At 43.5% G+C, this 20,054-nt stretch overlaps 2 protein-coding genes across 2 annotated transcripts in view; one reads left to right on the top strand and one right to left on the bottom strand.

The window, feature by feature from the left end:
* TMPRSS9 (transmembrane serine protease 9) overlaps positions 1 to 12,550 on the top strand; it is a 68,983-nt gene extending 56,433 nt beyond the window's left edge. The window contains exons 14-19 of the mRNA XM_075611652.1: positions 89 to 509; positions 7,912 to 8,025; positions 9,286 to 9,457; positions 9,713 to 9,978; positions 10,182 to 10,318; positions 11,786 to 12,550. Coding sequence (XP_075467767.1) covers positions 89 to 509; positions 7,912 to 8,025; positions 9,286 to 9,457; positions 9,713 to 9,978; positions 10,182 to 10,318; positions 11,786 to 11,947 — 1,272 coding nt within the window. The 3' untranslated portion in view covers positions 11,948 to 12,550. The remainder of the gene's footprint in view (positions 1 to 88; positions 510 to 7,911; positions 8,026 to 9,285; positions 9,458 to 9,712; positions 9,979 to 10,181; positions 10,319 to 11,785) is intronic.
* Positions 12,551 to 12,773: 223 nt separating this feature from the next.
* On the bottom strand, positions 12,774 to 19,877 carry TIMM13 (translocase of inner mitochondrial membrane 13). The gene is made up of 3 exons (XM_075611651.1): positions 19,691 to 19,877; positions 18,764 to 18,832; positions 12,774 to 13,817 (listed from the first exon to the last, which is right to left on the bottom strand). Exons 1-3 carry the CDS (start codon positions 19,811 to 19,813, stop codon positions 13,719 to 13,721), a joined length of 291 nt encoding a protein of 96 aa, XP_075467766.1. The 5' UTR covers positions 19,814 to 19,877; the 3' UTR covers positions 12,774 to 13,718.
* Positions 19,878 to 20,054: the final 177 nt, after the last annotated feature.

Here is a 20,054-nt window from a genome sequence, read left to right as displayed (position 1 = left end):
ATCAAGATGATCACTAACTATATTCACTAATATTTTTGGACCAGAAAAGCTGCTCTGATTTTGACAGACTTCTTTATCTTGTGTTAAGGGGGATTCTGGGGGACCCTTGACGTGTGAGGAGAGCCCGGGCATCTTCTTCTTGGCTGGCATTGTGAGCTGGGGCGTTGGGTGTGCACAGGCTAAAAAGCCAGGAGTGTACAGCCGGGTCACAAAACTCAAGGATTGGATCTTGGACACTGTTGCTCCTGTTTTAAGGACCACAGACAGTAGCATGAATCTCCCCAAATCCTCTCTCCCGCCAACCACCACCAGAGCATCAACTCTCAAACCGCCAACCTCCACTGGTCGCAGGACCACGGTATCCAGGACCACGATCTACCAAACCAAGAGCACCAGGAGTACCCCCAGGGCCACTACTGCCAAAACCACCAGCAAGAGGACAACCACTGGCAAGGCCAGCACCACAGCTCAACGGATGACAGAGCCAGCCAGACCCACTCAGAGACCAGGTAATAGGGGCCGGGGCTTAGTCTGTCTCTGTTGTACATGCAGGGGAGATTTCCCCAGTGATCAGGTATGAACTGAGCCATTCCTAGATATTCTTAAGTGACCAGGTCTTTCAAACTGATCCATGCTATATCATGAATAACAAGGTCTTCTAGATCAGGAGTGCGCAAATGGGGGGGGGCGCTGGATTGTTCATGGGGGCGCGGTGGTTGCAGAGGCCCCGCGCTAGTCACCACGGCATTAAAATGAAATGCCGGGGGAACCCGTAAAGCCTCTACAACTCTACTTACCGTGATTCAGGTGGCTGGTGTGACGCGTTGTTATGGCAACGCAGCGTCAAATGACACCGCGGGGTCATGTGATCGTGACATCACATGTCGTCGCTATGGCAACGCAGCTATCCCTTATATATACAACAAAAAGAATATGTTACAGCACCAAAAACAGTTTCTACATAGTGTCTATTAGATCCATCAAGGTGAATAAACAAATATAAATAACATATGTGTGTTTGCACTAGAGCAGAGGAGCGCAAACTTTTGAAGCTGCGCCCTGCTGCCTGCGCCCGTTCTCCTACCTGCCAGCTGCCTCAAATGACGCTCCAGGGTCACGTGACCCGTGGCGTCATTTGATGCCGGTGACATTTGACGCAGCGTTGGCATGGAGACGCGTCTGAATCCTGGTAAGTGTTACTGTTGCAGAGGTCTCATGCAATCCGCGGCATTTAATTTAAATGCCTTGGGGAGGAGCGCGGGACCTCTGCAACCGCCCGCGCCCCCCCCAGACAAATCTCCCACCCCCCAGGGGGGGCGCGCCCCCCAGTTTGCGCACTGCTGCATTAGAGTATAGTATCACAAAAACTGTGTCCGTGAATCAAAAAGGGATAAAAACAAAGTCCTCTGAGGAAAAATAATTCCAAGTGATGTGGAGACTTTATATTTTAAAAGGAGAAGGGCATGCACTCACAAAGGGAGAATATTATCCAGCATTGTGAGATAATTTCCCAAAGTCACAAAGATGCAATATCAGCAATATCAGCAAAATCAGGAACGCAGTGTGGGGGAAGTGCTGGTATGCTGAAGTCCTCGTGTGATGAAAGAATATTCACTTTCCGGCTACGGCTGAACACATTCACAGTCTTTTCACAGCACTAACGGGCTGTTCGGTACAGACTCATCTGCCTTCACACCTCTCTGGCTACGCATTGTTTGTATATATGTATGTATGTATGTATGTATGTGTGTATGTATTTATATCGCGCCATTAATGTATATAGCGCTTCACAGTAGTAATACACGTGACAATCATATAAATAACAAATAATACAAATAACAGATCATGGGATAAAGTGCATTTCATCACTTAGGATGTACCTTCATACTGTATATACTTCTCCCAAACAACGTCAACTGCTAGACAGTATGCGGGATCGACTATGGTCGGATCTTGACCATTCATCCACTGTATTTGAAGGCCTATCAAAGAATAGAGAACCATGGCCTAGGATGAGGGGCCCCTAAGGGAGGTCAGATGGACGTGCCGCGTAGAGTCAGGGTACCCCCCAACAGTATAAAGAAGATAAATGGAAAGGTCACCCTTCTACGGGACATAAGGCCCACCGTTATGATAGATAGTCCTCATCATGGAGGATACCCAGGAGGGCTGTTGGTAAAGAGTGGCGTACTGTCCGTACCCATTAATAAAATGGAAAGGGTGGAAGTAGGAAAACGAGACCGCCCATGATGTGCTACGAAAAGGCACTGTGGTGGCCCACCCGTACAGTGCCAAAGTAATGGTCCCAGCCTGGCAGAACAGGACTGGCAGGGGTAAGTTGTTCCCAGATATGTTTAACCTCAGAGACAGCACTGCTCCAGAACATTGGAAGAAGCATCTAAGGGACGAGATGGCTCAAAGGCCTGAAGTATTCTCCAACCACTGGGATGTAGGAAAGCCAAAGGGAGATTCAGAGCCAGATTCACCTTTATGATACCCGCCCATTCAGAGAAAGGTCGCAGAAATTGTACGCTACCGATGTGGAAGATGTGAGGCGCCACCTACAAGAATTGATGGGGGTATGTATAATCTCGGAATCCTGCAGCGCATCACGTATAGTTGTGGCCTGAAAGAAAAGAGAGGCAATGAGAATGTGTATTGATTATAGTACTTTGAACAAACAGACCACCCCAGACCAATATACCATGCCCACATAGAAGATGCACTAGACTGTCTCACAGGGAGCAAATGGTTCTCGGTCCTCGACTTAACGTAGTGGGTACCATCAGATTCCAATGTGCGAACAGGACAAAGAGAAGACCACCTTCATATGACGTTGGGGTTTTTTCAATTTGAGCGCATGCCACAAGGAGTGTCAGGGGCCACAGCCACTTTCCAGAGACTGATGGAACAATTTGTTGGGGATATGAACTTACTGGAAGTGCATGTATATTTGGACTTAATAGTTTTTGGGAAGACCTTTGAAGAGCATGAAGCCTGCCTGATGAAGGTACTGGACAGACTAAGTGAGAGTGGACTAAAGCTGTCTGTATTTACATATAAGACCCCGAAGCTTCAGAAAAGATCCTATTAGCTGCACTCACTGAGGAATTATAGGAAGGGACCATATGATTCCAAGAGATGTCAGTGTCTCTTCCACTATTAGTGGGTACAATCTGCTTTATTTTGTACACTAACCTCGTGTGGAACCTTATCAAAAGCCTTTGCAAAATCTAAGTAGACCACATCAATGACATTACCCTGCTCTAAATTCCTACTTACCTCCTCAAAGAAACTAATAAGGTTCGTTTGGCACAACCTATGCTTCATAAATCCATGCTGACTATTACTAATAATTTTGTTTTCCATTAGGTATTCCTGAATATTATCCCGTACTAAACCTTCAAGTAGCTTCCCACTATTGAAGTCAGGCTTACAGGTCTGTAATTCACCGGTTGTGATCTAGCTCCCTCTTTAAATATAGGCACCACATCTGCTTTACGCCAATCTTGTGGTACTGAGCCGGTGGAAATGTAGTCCTAGAATACTAAATGTAGTGGTTTGGCTATTACTGACTATTACTGACTTATCTCCTTAAGAACTCTTGGATGTATGCTATAAGGGCCAGGTGCCTTATTTACTTCCATTTTATCAAGCCGCCTATGAACTTCTTCCTCAGTTAACCAATTGTTTGTTAATATAGAGGTTGTGGCTTCCTCCTGTGGCACTATTAATGCAATTGATTCTTCCCTGGTAAATACAAAGGCAAAGAATGTTTAATATCTCTGCTTTTTCCTTATGTCCAATAATGTGCCTACCCATCTCACATTGAAAGGGTCCTATATATATATATATTTTTTTAAATTAAGGTACTTCCCATAGATATATACAGGACTGCCGACAGCGGGGAAGTGCAGGGACAATTGTCCCGGGCCCGGAAGCTGCGGGGGGTCAGTTGGGCCTGACCTCTGCCGGGCCCAAGCTTCCCCTCCCACAGCAGGCATCTCTCTGTTTCTGTTGCGCCCTTCTGTTTAGGCCCCGCCCTGTGCCGGAAGCTCGGCGGCTGGAATGTGCGGCTCCGAAGATGCGTACGTGTGTGGAGGGGATGTGACATGCAGGGGGGAAGGGGAGATTTGATGTGCCGGGGCGGATGTGCACAGGAGTATTATGTGTGTAATGTGCAGGGGGGTGATGTGCAGGGGGGGGGGGTGATGTGTGTGATGAGCAGGGAGTGATGTGTGTGATGAGCAGGGGGGTGATGTGTGTGATGAGCAGGGGGGTGATGTGTGTGATGAGCAGGGGGTGATGTGTGTGATGAGTAGGGGGTGATGTGTCTGATGAGCAGGGGGGTGATGTGTCTGATGAGCAGGGGGGTGATGTGTGTGATGAGCAGGGGGGTGATGTGTGTGATGAGCAGGGGGGTGATGTGTGTGATGAGCAGGGGGGTGATGTGTGTGATGAGCAGGGGGGTGATGTGTGTGATGAGCAGGGGGGTGATTTGTGTGATGAGCAGGGGGGTGATGTGTGTGATGAGTAGGGGGTGATGTGTCTGATGAGTAGGGGGTGATGTGTCTGATGAGTAGGGGGTGATGTGTCTGATGAGTAGGGGGTGATGTGTGTGATGAGCAGGGGTGTGATGTGTGTGATGAGCAGGGGGGTGATGTGTGTGATGAGCCGGGGGGTGATGTGTGTGATGAGTAGGGGGTGATGTGTGTGATGAGTAGGGGTTGATGTGTGTGATGAACAGGGGGTGATGTGTGTGATGAACAGGGGGTGATGTGTGTGATGTGACTAGGTTTTCTCTGTTTTTCTCCTATGGATGTGTACACCACTAGGTTTTCTTTTTTTTTTTTTACTGATATATGTGGGCAGCTTAACAGATGTATACGTGACCAGGTATTTTTCTTGCGTTTTCTCTGGTGTCCCCTATAGATGTGCAAGTGACTGTGTGTTCTCTCAGTATCCAATATAAATGCATAATGTATGTATGTATGTATGTCTTTATTTATATAGCACCATTAAAGTACATAGCGCTTCACAGTAGTAATACACTTGACAATCATATAAATAACAAATAACTACAAATTACACATCATGGGAATAAGTGCATCAGACATAAAAGTAACATTGTGGAAGAGGAGTCCCTGCTCCGAGGAGCTTACAATCTAATTGGTAGGTAGAACGTACAGAGACAGTAGGAGGGCATTCTGGTAAGTGCATCTGCAGGGGGGCAAGCTTTATGTATTGTGTATAGTATTAGCCACAGTGCTACTCATAAGCTTCTTTAAGCAAGTGTGTCTTAAGGTGGTTCTTAAAGGTGGATAGAGAGGGTGCTAGTCAGGTATTGAGGAGAAGGGCATTCCAGAGGTGTGGGGCAGTCAGTGAGAAAGGTTTAAGGCGGGAGAGGGCTTTAGAGACAATGGGGGTACAGAGAAGACATCCTTGAGCAGAAAGCAAGTCGGGATGGTGCATAGCGAGAAATTAGGGCTAAGATGTAAGGAGGAGCAGAAGAGTGTAAAGCTTTAAACGTGAGGAGGCGAATTGAGTGTGAGATGTGTGATTTGATAGGAAGCCAGGAGAGGGATTTCAGCAGGGGAGACACTGAGACAGATTTAGGAAAGAGTAGAGTGATTCTGGCAGCTTTGCTAAGGATAGATTGTAGGGGAGACAGGTGAGAGGCAGGAAGGCCGGACAGCAGGAGGTTACAGTAATCAAGACGGGAGAGAATGAGGGCCTGAGTCAAAGTTTTAGCAATCAAGCAACAGAGGAAAGGGCGTATCTTTGTAATATTGCGGAGGAAAAAGCGACACGTTTTAGATACGTTTTGAATGTGAGGGGAGAATGTGAGAGAGGAGTCGAGTGTGACCACTAGGCAGCATGCTTGGGCTACTGGGTGAATGATGGTACTTCCAACACTAATTTGGAAGGTGGGCCAGGTTTGGGAGGAAGTATTAGAAGCTCTGTTTTTGCCATGTTAAGTTTAAGTCGGCGGAGGGCCATCCACGATGATATAGCCCAGAGACATTCAGAAACTTTGGTCTGTACAGCAGGTGTAAGGTCAGGGGTTGAAAAGTAAATCTGTGTGTTGTCAGCATAGAGGTGATATTTAAATAAAAGAGATGTGATTAGGTCATCTAGAGAAAGTGTGTACAGGGAAAAGAGAAGAGGTCCCAGAACAGAGCCATGGGGTACCCCCACAGAGAGATCGATAGAGGAGGAGGAGGTGTTAGCAAAAGAGACACTGAAAGTACGATGGGAGAGGTAGGATGTGATCCAGGATAGAGCTTTGTTACGAATACCAAGAGGATGGAGAATGTGAAGGAGAAGAGGTTGGACGACGGTGTCAAATGCTGCTGAGAGGTCAAGTAGTATGAGTAGAGTGTAATGACCTCTGTCTTTGGCAGCATGGATGTCATAAGTTATTTTAGTGAGGGCTGTTTCAGTGAGCAGTGCGGAAGCCAGATTGTAGTGGGTCTAAAGAGGGTCCAGGTTGTAGAGAGAATAGGTGTTGAGAAAATGGAGCAAACGAGAGTATACAAGATGTTCAAGGAGTTTAGAGGCAAAAGGCAGAAGGGAGACAGGTCGATAGTTAGAATGACAGGTAGGGTCAAGCTTGCTGTTTTTGAGTAATGGTATAACTGTTGCATGTTTGGAGGAAGAGGGAATGGTTCCAGAGTAGAGGGAAGAGTTAAAAATGTGTGTGTGAGTGTAGGGATTATAGCAATAGGTTTTAGGAGATGGGAGGGAATGGGAAAAGGGCAGGTGGTAGAAGGAGAAGAGGAAATCAGCAGAGACATATAAGATACAAGCTTTTCAATGAGTACCTCATTTAGATGTATAAGTGACTAGATTTTCTCTCGGTATCTGCTACAGATGTATAAGTGACTTTTTTGTGGTTATCCATTATGCAAGTGAATAGGTTGTTCCCGTGTCCCCTTTAGATGTATAATTGACTAGATTTTAGCTGGTTATTCCATATAAATCTATGTGATTAGGTTTTCTCTGAGTACAATATTATATATATATATATATATATATATATATATATATATATATATATATATATATATATAAACCATAATACTGAGTTAAGTTATGGTGAGTAAAAAAAGTGACAAACCTCTATATATATATATATATATATATATATATATATATATATATATATATATATAGGCAATACGATACCGCATCAAGATGAAATATCAGAGGCAGCACTCCAAATGGTAGTCAAAATATTGTATTGAATCAACAAGACATCATTCCAAAGTTTCGGTCCACAAACGGGACCTTTATGAAGGTGATGGAATGATGTCTTGTTGATTCAATACAATATTTTGACTACAATTTGGAGTGCTGCCTCTGATATTTCATCTTGATGCGGTATCGTATTGCCTACATTATTTTATAGGATTTGCACCCAGTATTTTGTTGATCCAGACGGAGTGCTTGTGGTTCTTTAAAACTGCTATATATATATATATAGTGTTTGTGTGTCTAGGTTTTATCTGGGTATATCATATATATGTATAAATGACTAGTTTTCTCTGGCTACCCCATATAGATGCATACGGGATTGGGTTTTCTCAGGGTCCCCAATATAGATGTATAGGTGACATATGTTGTACGTGTTATCACCTACCTGTATAGAGGTCTAAAGGGCTTGTTTTATCTGGGTTTCCCCTATAGATAGCCCCCTTCTCAGTTAATCTATGAAGAACCACTATAGAGGTCTCATATAGGTCTATAAGTAACTAAGGGCCATCTTTAGTAATCAGTGCTATGCCCAACCAAGTAAAAAGGCATAAGATGCCCTACATCTTAGCCCCATTTATGAAATCAGGCCCTAGGTCTGTAAACATGTCAATTTCCACGGTTGTTTGGGTCATTAAGCTATCACTGTTTTCACAGTACCCTGTACACCATCCACCTACAAATGCTCAAACAGACTTTGCATCAGCAAACCCAACCCAGAGTGTGACGGGATCGCAGACTGCAGCAACGGCTCCGACGAGCAGAACTGCGGTGAGTGAGATCACCTGCAGGAATCTTAATGCGCTGCAGCCTCTCTGAAGTGTTGGTTTTGTTTTTGCCATTTATTTCTCTACATTGTAAGATGGGATGTGCATCTTAATGAAGCTTTACTTTTTTTTCTATGTATTATTATTGTTATTATTAAATATGAATTTAAATGTTGTTCAAGGTTCTCACGCCCCCAGTTTGCACACCCATGAGCTAACCTATATCTATTTCTGTATTTATCTATCTAAGCCATCATATCCATTTCTGTATCCATCTTCTGAGATGCTTAAAATCTATTTGTGTATCAATATTTTCATCTATCATTCTAATTATCTATCATCTATCTGTCATGTGTCTGTCATCTATATACTTACATTTATGTAATCTGTGTATCTAAATATAAATGTATTAGTCTCTGTATCTATGAGCTATCTAGCCACCTATCGATCTATTTATCTAATAATCCATTTAGGGCTCTACTATCTGTCTATTTATCTCCATCAAGATTTCTAGCATTTCTGTATACAGTATAAATTAATGTGTGTGTAAAATATCAACATCTGTGTATGTACAGAACAATTTATCATAATATTTATCTATAGGTCTCTAGCATTCCATCATTTATCTAAAATATCTGCCAAGATATATGGGGGGGTGTGTGTGTGTGTGTGTGTGTGCGTGCGTGCGTGTGTGTGTGCATCAGTCTGTCATCTTTCAATTTAGATTTCTGTAATCTAGCTGTGTATATTTCCAAGTGTGTACTTATCTCTGTATCCATTTATTGATCAATCTAGATACATATCATCTATGTATTTCTTTATCTATCATTGCCCTATCTAGTCAATTTATATTAAGAATGTAATAACTATCTGTATCAATAACTATTTATCTAATCAATCTATATCAAGTCTTTTATTCTTTATATATATATCTATCATCTAATCTGTATCTATTTATATCTGCGTATATTTATCCGTCTGCCAGTATCTACATCTAATTATCCAACGAATACGAGAGGTAACTCTCAATGTATTACTTCCTGGTAAAATATTTTATAAATAAATAAATAAATCTGCAGTGTCTTTCAATCTCTGTCTCTATTGTATCTATATCCATCGATCTACTGTTAATCTATATCAAGTGTTTCAGTATCCAGCTATGTATTTAATCTATATCTATCCATCATCAGTCTTCTCTGGCATCGAAGGGCTGAATGAAGATGAAATGTTCATTTTCCTCCCCCCCTCCTTTTCTCTCCCTCAGACTGTGGGGCCTCCCCAGGGGTGGCCTTTAACAAGATAGTGGGGGGAAGCGGCTCTCTGCGGGGGGAGTGGCCGTGGCAGGTCAGCCTGTGGCTGCGGAGGAAGGAGCACAAGTGCGGAGCTGTGCTGATCGCCGACCGCTGGCTGCTTTCCGCTGCTCACTGCTTCGACGTGTAAGTAACCGCAGGGTAACCCACTACACTGGGTGCTTCTCGGGAGAAGGGGCCAAGATGGATGTGAGACAAAGGAGAGAGAGAGGATAGAAGAGACACTAGAAAGGAGAGAGGAAGATGCAAGAAAGGAGGGAATGAGGGAAATATGAGAGAAAGAAGGGAGAGGGAAATGTAAGTAAAAGCAGGGAGGGGCAGTATCTATCTCCATCTGACACAGTACCCCTGCTTTTTTTATGACTTATTCCACACCGACAGTTACAGTGACCCCAAGCTGTGGGCAGCCTACCTTGGCACCCCCTTCCTAAACGGCGTGGAGGGGAGGGTGGAGAAGATCTTCCGGATCCACAAGCACCCCTTCTACAATGTCTACACGTTGGATAACGATGTGGCCCTTCTGGAAATGCCCTCCCCCCTCACCTACACAAACCTCATCAAGCCCATCTGCCTGCCGGACACTAGCCACAGCTTCACAGAGGGCACCAGATGCTTCATCACAGGCTGGGGCTCCACCAAGGAAGGAGGTAACCAGCCCCAGGACCAGTGGCCACGTGGGATGCAACCAGTACCACCCTACATTAGATATAAACCCAGGACTCTCTGAGCCTATCCATGAGTCAGGAAGTCACTCTACATTAGATATAAACCCAGGACTGTCTTAGCCTGTCCTGATCATAGTCTGTCACCCAACATTATTATTATTATTATTAACCCTTGTCTGTCTCAGGTCCCATGTCTAGGCAGCTTCAGAAAGCCTCGGTCAGCATCGTTGGGGATCAGACGTGCAAAAAATTCTATCCCATCCAGATCAGTCCCAGAATGCTTTGTGCTGGCTTCATGCAGGGAGGTGTGGACAGCTGTTCTGTAAGTATTGAGTGCTTTATGGTGACCGCTGTGCACTTAACCCCTTTAGTGAGTTAAAGTAAAAAAAGGTCACTGTTTTATTTTGTACAGTAAAAATGTGTGAACCCCCAGATTTCACACCTTAAAGCTGTAATCCAGGACCAGGGAGATTCCCTGTAGCTGATCTGTGGTCCACCAACCTCTGTGGACCCTCCAGTGCCCAATATATTTGTAGTTTTCGGTGCCAGTTTTGACAAGAAAACTGCAAATAGTAAGCAGCCAGGGCCACTGCTTTAAACAGTTTATTGGATCATTCTGGACCGTGAGGAGATTGGAAATATATTGTTTTAAAGGGTCAGTACCATGGAGGATCAAAATATGTTAGTCATTAGGTCCACCGTGGTCATACAAGAGACTGACCCTTTAAAAAAATGGTATATATTTTTTTATTGAATCCTGAATTCAAGGAGTGAGGCGCTATTGATATCTGTAGGGTTATATAAAGGGAGACCATAATATAGTGTTTTGTAGGAAGCCAGACATTGAAATGGTATACGCATATATATTTGTCAATGTAGAAAGTCATAGAATATGACAGCAGATTAGATCCACTTGGCCCACCTTGTCTGTCCACTCCATACCCTATGTGATCCCTGGACATCTTTCATATGTAGGATAGCCTTAAATATATCCCAGGCGGTTTTGAATCTCCTTACTGTGGAAGCCACTACCAGCTCAGTTGGGAGGATATTCCATGAATCCGCCACCGTTTCTAGCAGGGATTTCCTCGCATTTCTCCTGGACCTCCCTCCCTCCCTCCAGCTTCAAAGCATGATCTTGTTCTAGCACCTGTCTCAGAAATATGTTCCCCTGCGGGACCTTCACGAAACCCTTGGTATCACCACTTCTATAATATTCTCCCCTCAATGGTGTACATGTCATTCAGTCTTGGGGAAGACTGTACATATTACCGCGCTCCTCCCTTTAAACGAATGCTGCTGGTAAAAGGTTTGAATATATATATATATATATTTATATGCAAGTCCCTGCTTCAGCACAGGTGTCTCACAGAGGCTGAATTGAAGACTGAGCCATCAGTGCTGAAGCAGGGACTGATTGAGCCATCTGTGCTGAAGCTGGGATATCCTGAAAACCTGACCTGTTGGGGGGGCTTGAGGACTGGAGTTCAGCACCCCCGATGTAGACCACGCACCATTTTATTTTAGTAGCCCGTCTTTGCACCACCTCTAATTTACGTCCTTATGGAATTGAACACAGTAGGTGAGGTCTTACCATCTAGATAGGTGTATTGGCATCTCTCTTCCTGCTGCTAATACTTACCCCATGTAACCCACGTCCTGTTGGCTTTCTCCATTGCTTGCCTACGTTTAAGTCTGTTGGAGGGGAAAAAAAAGGACTCTCGTGTCCTTCTCCTCTAGAGTAGTTGACATTTTAATGGTGGAAAATATTAATATGTCTTTTTTTTAGGGAGATGCTGGGGGTCCTTTGGCATGCAGAGAACCATCTGGTAGGTGGTTTCTAGCCGGACTTACCAGCTGGGGCTACGGCTGCGCAAGACCCTATTTTCCAGGAGTTTACACAAGAATAACATCGGTCCGGAGCTGGATTGGACAGAATCTACGGTTATGAAGTTTGACTCACGGAGGGGCCAGAGTAGAAGGCCGCTCATATTTAACAGGCGGGAGTACAAGGCGGGACAGGTCTGCCCCCGGCCATGAAAGGAAGACGGAATTAATCCAAAGGACATTTTGCTGTCTGGATTCATTAATCATTCTTATGCTTTTCCAGCAGAACATTTAGAGTATATTTTGTATAAAATAAAAAAACGATCTGTTATAACGACCAAAAAAAAACGCATGTTTCAGAAGTGTATGTGTGCATAAAAAAAATAATATATAAACCAACTATGGTGCCATAAATATGAGGTGGGGAGTTAAATCCAAGCAGAACTAGTGACCTAATGGCAGTGATGTGTTTAATGGGTTACTGGATCATTCCCACATTAGGCAAACTGACCTAATGACCATAATTTGTGTAATGGGCTAAAATATCAGACCCACTTAGGTCCAAAAGTGATCTTGTGACAGGTTTAATGGGTTATAGGGTCCGTCCATGTGGGACCAAAGTGATATAGGGAGGAGTGGGAACATGATTCAAATCCTGGTGCCAGCTACTTGTGACCTTGGGCAAGTCACGATCTCACTGTGCCTCAGGCACCAAAAACATAGATTGTAAGCTCATCTGGGCAGGGACTGTGCCTGTAAAAATGATTATGTACCACGCACTCCACTGTAATTGTGAAGCGCTGAGTCTCATTGGCAGAAAAGCGCTATATGAAATAACGTTATTATAAACTACAAAAGTTTAACCCATTAATCAAGTAACTGCTCTTAAGTGGCAGTCTTGCAGTCCCTTCTGGCAGTGAATGAGTTAACGTATTAACACAATAAAAAAGTACTTGAAACAAAATAACTTTATTCCTCCTTGTTGGTGCCTTCCATCCCCTCGCCCACAGTTCTGATAGGGACCAGGAGGTTTAAAATGAACAAATGGAGTAACTTATTTTACCAATATAAGAACAGAAAATGCAGAGGGAACTACCGGGTACAATTTGTTACGTGACCAATTTTAAAGGAGCTTTTAACATGCACATTCTAATGAAAGATCCATAAGCAAAAATGCTAGGCTGTGTATGTGGGCACGTTTAGTGTGTCCGTGAACTTGTGCAACGTTTAAACAGAACCAGCACCTAGAAATGGGAATGGGCCCCATTTACCCCTACAATGCTAGAGGGGCTGGCGAAGGGGTTAAAGTTTGCTTTAAATACAATATTTGCCCGCTCTGTCCATTGTAAAACTGCATAAACAATCCAAGTCAACTGCAGGCCGGAGGTCACGGTCTGTGAGCAAACGTTTATATCAAAACCTCATTTTATGGATCAATAAGTGTTTTAAAAAACCTGCCAAATACAAGTAACCAGTTTAAAGGGTTCTATCCCAGTAGCATACACCTTTTAAAATCAAACAAGTATTTTTACATGATATAAAATACAATGCAAATTTCCCTTGGCTTCCATTTATAGCCGGGACTTTAAAAAAAAAAAAGGCTAATCAGAACCTCAGCCCCATTTTATTTTGGCACGTGCTTCTTTGAAATGACCAATTAGAGAAGGAGGGAGCAGGACAAGAGCAATCCATGTTTACCCATGAAACACGGCATTGCCATTAGGTTGCAACACCATTAACCCCTCCTAACTATATATTTAAAGTATATAGCAGGCCGGTCTGCATATAACCTTTCCTTTTATTAGCAAAATTCCTGCTTAGTAACAGCTCCTTTGCAGCGCAGGGGTTAACCCGGCAAGTGGCCCTCGTTTCCCGTTGGAGCGGCCTCCCCAAGGTCACATCTTGGCTCGCTCCCTCTGCAGCCTGGAGTTGTAGGCTCGGGATACAGTGTTCCAGGCGTCCATGTACCGGTCCATGCACATCGCTATGCATTTCTGGAAGAGGAGGAGATACATCAGTGTTGGCAGTGGGGCTGTGACTCTGGGGTGCATGGTACTGGGTGCAGCAGGGGGCAGGGGGGGGGGGGGGGTGTCAGATGGGGCAAATATTTTATCGGCACAAACTTTAATCCCTTCACTGCCAGCCATATAGCATGTAGAGTGATACAACAGGAACATTCTCCTTATACACCGTTTTATTGCAAACTAGATAAAGATCATAAATCAAAAAGCAAAGTATAATTACTACAGAAACATTACAAGCTTCTAATGGTTTAAATTGTTATTTATTTTAAAATAGCTTATAGGTGATTGACTATTAAATATGCCATTGCTATTCGTGCACTCAGTACTGATAGGGACTGAGCCTTTATAAGGTTTTATGTTCAAAAACCTTTTTAATCACAAAAATAAGAAATGTACCTATGAATATTTCGTTTCTTCAAATCCGATGCAAGTATAAAGTAGGTGAGGCCAGTTCCTGGTCAGCAATTTATCTAAGCTGATAAAAAAGCACAAATAAAACAAACAAAAAAATATATAAGGGGGGGGGGAGGGTTAGTAAACTGCTACAGAAGATTTGAAGAACCCAAAATATTGGTAGGTACGTTTCCTGTTTTCTTCAGCGCCCCTCTATGGCAGCCGTAACAGCTGGGAAGTTCCAAAGCAGTTAGATGGGTGGGTACATCCTCAGTAGCCAGCGGAATTACAGCTGGTAAAACCTTCCTCCCAAATCTCGCAGCTGCCAAGGCCTGGAGATCAATCCTATAATGCTTAGTGAAGGTATGCAATGAGGACCATGTTGCTGCCTTACGAGGTCTTGTGTGGAGGCCTGTGCATTGTTTCAAGAAGTTGCCATAGCTATTGTTGAATGAGCCCTAATAGACTGTGGTAGCACCTTCCTTACACAAAAGCTTCGCTGATGGCTCTTATGATCAATCTTGAAACAGATGTGGCCAAGGTCGCTTGCCCTTTGCTTCAGTCTTGGAAAAGAACGAATAGGCTGGAGTATTTCCTAAACTCTGCTGTCTTCTGAATATTGGCCGTCAATGCTTTGCACAGAAGTGAGGTGTTGTTCACATGACTTATCTAGATGAATTTGGAAATGGGCATCCTTGCATGATAATGCTTACAATTCAACAACTCTGCATGCTGTAGTGATTGCTGTAAGAAATATGGTCTTGATGGTGTTTGAATGGATAGATCCCTCAAAAGGTTCAAAAGCCGCTGAAGTGAAAGCTTCCAAGATCAGATTCATAGGGGTAGGGGGAACCTTTATCTGTGGTATGATTTGGATGATTGCCCTGATGAATCTGGCAATCATAGGATTGCGACCAATTTGCCAATTAAGGGGTCCGATGCGGATACTTGTATCAGTTAAGAAGGGTTAAGCCCTTTTTCAACCCCTATTTATAGAAACGAAGATCAGTGGAGTTGTCATCTGGAGTGGAGTAATTTTAAACAGCGCTTATATATTACAGAATATGGAAGGATATTTAACTGAGGTGACATGTTTCTGAAATGAAGTAAGGTATCAATCACCTTGTCAGAAAAGCCATGGCTTTCAAAGATCTCCTCTCAACCTCCACGCCAAACGAAAGGAAACCAGATTGGGGATGGAGAATCGGTCCTTGTGTCAGCAGGACAGGAAGTGGAGGAAGCCTCCATGGTGTGTATGGAATTTTAATCATGTCTGAAAACCATGCCCGTCTGGGTCAATGCAGCGCTATTAGTATAGCATTCGCTTGGTCTCTGCGGATTTTGGTTATCATCATCTGGAGTAACAAAATGGGAGGAAACATGAGGGAATGTCCATATGACTGGACATGGCATCTCAAACTGTGGCTTCAGGATCTTGCCATCTGGAGACAAAATGATAAACCTTTTTATTTGCTCTAGATGCTATTAGGTTTATTGATTAAAGGCCTGATTGATGTAGTATATCAATGAATATCTGTGGACAACTACCATTCCCCTGGTATAACTGCTTGCCTGCTCAAGAAGTCTGCCTTTACGTTTGTCTCCCAAAATGTAGGTCGCTGAAAGATCGGGGAACGGCTTGTTCTGCCACATCAAAATCCTTGAGACCTTAGAGCTTTTATACTTCGGGGGCCCTTTATCAGTTGATGTAGGCTACGGCTGGCAAAACCCCGACTGGAAGGACCTTCAAGGCTGGACTCATGCGCAGTATTTTACTCTATCCAGAGAATATTTCCAGGACGCTGATTGGTAATTTGATCTCTGCTGGTGACCACTGACCCTGGACTGATGAGTCTTCACAGATGCCCTCTCCCCATCCAGTCTGGCTAGCCTTGCTCGCAAGGAAGTTCTGTGTAGGGAGTCATGGACCTGCCTTTAACTGTGCTCTTCCTTGGTCCACCAAAGCAGACTTTCAAGGATGTTCTTCAGAATGGATGTTCTAGGCCTTTTTTGGTGTGACAGGAATTGACCCTTAGTGCTAGGGAGCCAGGTAAGGATGTCGTCCAAAGTTTCTTCAAAAAGATAACAGTTATAAAGGCAGGGATAATAAATTCAGTTTGGAAGTGGTAGCTGCCGTCCAAGGTTTCAACTACAGCTCTGTCCTGTCGGCTACTGCATGTGCGGAGGATATCACTGTTAGCAGGACAACGTCTATGGATAATTTACACCGAAAATCAATGGCGTCTTCAAGGTTCGAAAAATCGCTAAACAAAATCGCTGTCTAAAAGTCCCTGTATCAATCCGGTCTTTCAAATTGGAGATCCAGATTTGCACCATTCTGGATATACAGGCCATGGTGATCTCTGGCTTGAAAGTTGTTTCCAGAGTGGTGTATTGCTTCCATAACACATCCTCAATACATCGCTCCACCGGTTCTTCAAAACAAGATCTTCTATGGGGTTGGTCTTTCTTGCTGTGTAATCGTCACTCCCACCTTAGGAGGATGACTCCACATTTTGCAAGTCTTCCTGGAATGGGTACACCTTAGTACAGCGTCTCGTCCCACTGCCATGTGTTACTGCCAATTTCCATTCTGGGTCGATAGTGCTGTGAACCAGGAAGAACCTAGCAGTATTTCTGGGGCCAAGAAATGCTTGATCCAAGACCCAGAGTTCCTCCTTATGGTCCTCAATGTAATGCACATATTCTTAATCAATTTTACAATGGAATCAACTTTAAATGCTCAAGGTCTTCCTGGACCACCACTTCAGAGGATCCCATGTCCAGCTCAGAAAAAGACGGCTGATCCTGAGAGCCCAAGAGACAGTCATCTTGTAAATCTACCGACACTTGAGATCTGGAAAATTTGAGATCCTAATCTCTTTGAAGATTGCATGAGAGAGGATTTAATCCTGTCAAATTTATTTAAAGAAGGATCATCTTCTTTGGAATTTCCCTTACACAATCTGTATACAGCCTCTTAGGATGAGAGGCTGGTAACTTGACATCGCAAGGTAGCACAATATTTAGATTTTGAAGCTGCTTTCTTGAGCTTAGTAGCCCGAGTATTGCTGCAGCTGCTAAGATTTATAGTCTGTAGAAAGGATGGGAGTCTCACACCCCCTAGTGGCGCTTCTCAATGCAAGCCAAGCATGGTAATGCGTCAATAACTCTTTGACAAAGCACGTTGTACCGTGCGAAACGCGTCAGAGTGGTTTGGGGGCTGTCGGGTGTTAATAAAGCTTACACTTGAGTGACTTTGTCCTGGTCTGTGTCCCCACTGCATGGGAGCTGCACCGCTTCGTTTTTCTCGGATTTTTCAGATTTATAGTCCCGTGAAGCAGATGGGGCAGGCATTTTGTGTAAGAGCAGAGGCGCCAAAATAGCTGCTAGGAAGAGCAGTCGAACAAGGTATTGGTAGCTAGCAGAGTAAACAATGGGTTGCAAGCAGGCTGCTAGAGTGGCAGGGAGTAGCTGCTTGGAAAGCTGTTGAGATCCAGAAGCAGATACTGCTTATTCAACTTTGCCAAAAAATAAATTGTGGGGGGAAAAAAAAAAACATTGCAACAATGTGCAGTGACAAACTTGGGGTTGAGTTGTTACACGGGTTTTTGAATACTATTGCAGAGAAATGGTTTCATACAAAAACAGATTACCAGTGCTTCTACCAAAAGCCCAGATAATTTGAAGTGCAGAGAGTCATGTCTCCAAAACAGAAAACAGGTTACGAATTGCACAAGGAAGCACGGGATTTGGATGAAATGGGGTGGGGAGCAGAGATGAAAGATTTGTACAATGAATAATTGTGGAACAGGTCAAGCAGGGCTTTACTTCCTTAAATCCTTTAGGGACAGCAACGTAACAGCATGCTGGTCAATGCGCTCACGGCCCCTCTGGCAGTGAAGAGGTTAAATGTGCCCTCAAAGCTGCTGCACCCTAATGTGGCGACTGATGTGCTTTAACCACTGCACAAATTCACATTTATACACAGGTATTAAAACGAGCAATCCCACCAGAATTTCACATTGTATTTCTTTACATAATTGGAACCAAGGGGTCCTGCGGAGCCGAACCATGCGAGATTTGGCAGCCATGTTTCCTCAGAAGCGAATACTGGCAATGGTAATTATCTCGGGAACCGGCAAATAACTGGAGCTGAAAATAGCGCAGGTCAGTCCTGGGGGATACCCGATTCCAACTACGTAAAAAAAAAAAATTATATAATTTTTTTTTTTTTAAATCTAAATATTGCCAGGTGGGATTGCAGCTTTAACACATTGATACACATACAGTCGCACAGTACACTAGTGACAAAACACTATGTTCATGTGTGACTGAGAAAATCTGTTTATCATTAAAGATCAGAGAACGGCACATTGTTATTATATACTGCTGACAGGTGCCTGGGCTCTGTTTAAAATCGGGGTTCTATACCGTGAAACACCTTAACGAACCAAATAATTCCATGCAAGCTATTTCTTGCACTATTTTCGGCACCAAAACTATGTCTGTCAGGACCGTACCTGCTCGGAATTATCCAGAGATCCTCCTGGCTTTCCGACACATTTTCGGAAACACTTCTCCGTCATCCGCTGTCGGGAAGAGAAGAAATGTTTTAGGGAGCTGATCTGTTAGGAGGTTTCAATATAAAGTGCAGTTTCATAAATGTAAGAGTATAGTGCTGAAAATGTAGATAACATTTATTAGAGTTAAAGGGAATACAAGGTCAACACAAGGGTAAGTGATGGTCACCTGATGCTGTGTCCTGTAGAGTTTACAACCTCCTAAGCCATACAAGGAGGTTCTTACCCACTGCTCAATAGATCAGCATTTCATATATACCAATCCAAGTACGGATTAAACTTTATATATCTATAGGTGTATAATATATAGCACAGTGCCTCAACTTTGAATATCCACTGCCCAGTGTGAATATAGGTCTCTTTTTAGTATATAAAGGTCTCTTTTCAGTGTAGATACACAGGTGTGTGCATATATACGGATTAATGTTTATGTGCATCTATATCTATAATGTAATACTTAATTCTGTATGTATACACAGGTTTTTTTTTTATACAAATTACAAACCCATAAAACAGGAGATAAACAGAAATGCATATAATATAAGACATAACTGAACATGGCAGTTGCATATATCAAACAAATTACAAATACACATTACAAAAAAATAGACAAATACACAAATGTGCGTGTGTATGTGAAGCTTAAAATCTGTTTTGGTACCTGACACCTTCAGCCCTATATAGTGACCATATATGTATATAAACATATTTCTTCACAAAGGTCCCACAAGGTACCGAAACGTCAAACCAGGATGTGCTATTAAAATAAAACGGTTTCGCTTTATTAAAAAAAGACCCCTAGTGCAGTCCTCAATTTTTATTTTGGATCATAGTGTCCTTATATACACACACATACATGTCACTGACCTGCAGTAGTTCCTGCGCATTGGCCACCGCGATTTGCACCTTGACCTGCTCCATGATAGCCCCAGTATCCACCTTCCCGGAGCCTCCGACTCCAGAAGAGAAGTCCGATCCAAACCCGTCCATCCTGCCGGCTCCCTGCGCCCTGCTGACTGCGGCTCAAAGTCACACACGTGGGGTCAACTTCCTGCTGCGGGAAAAGCGGAAATACGTCGCCATAGTCCGCACACTGCGCAAAGCATCATGGGAGATGTAGTCCGTGCCCTGTGCATGTTCGATGTGTTTTGCGGTCTATAACAAACCTGCAGCTAATAATATCATAATTTGTCCATATAATAAATAATTTATGTATGTATCAGATGAAGGG

Source organism: Ascaphus truei, chromosome 8 (assembly GCF_040206685.1).
Source record: "Ascaphus truei isolate aAscTru1 chromosome 8, aAscTru1.hap1, whole genome shotgun sequence".
Taxonomy (NCBI): Eukaryota; Metazoa; Chordata; class Amphibia; order Anura; family Ascaphidae; genus Ascaphus; species Ascaphus truei.
The sequence above is the reverse complement of the archived record's forward strand: the minus strand, read 5'-3'. Positions and strand labels throughout refer to the sequence as shown.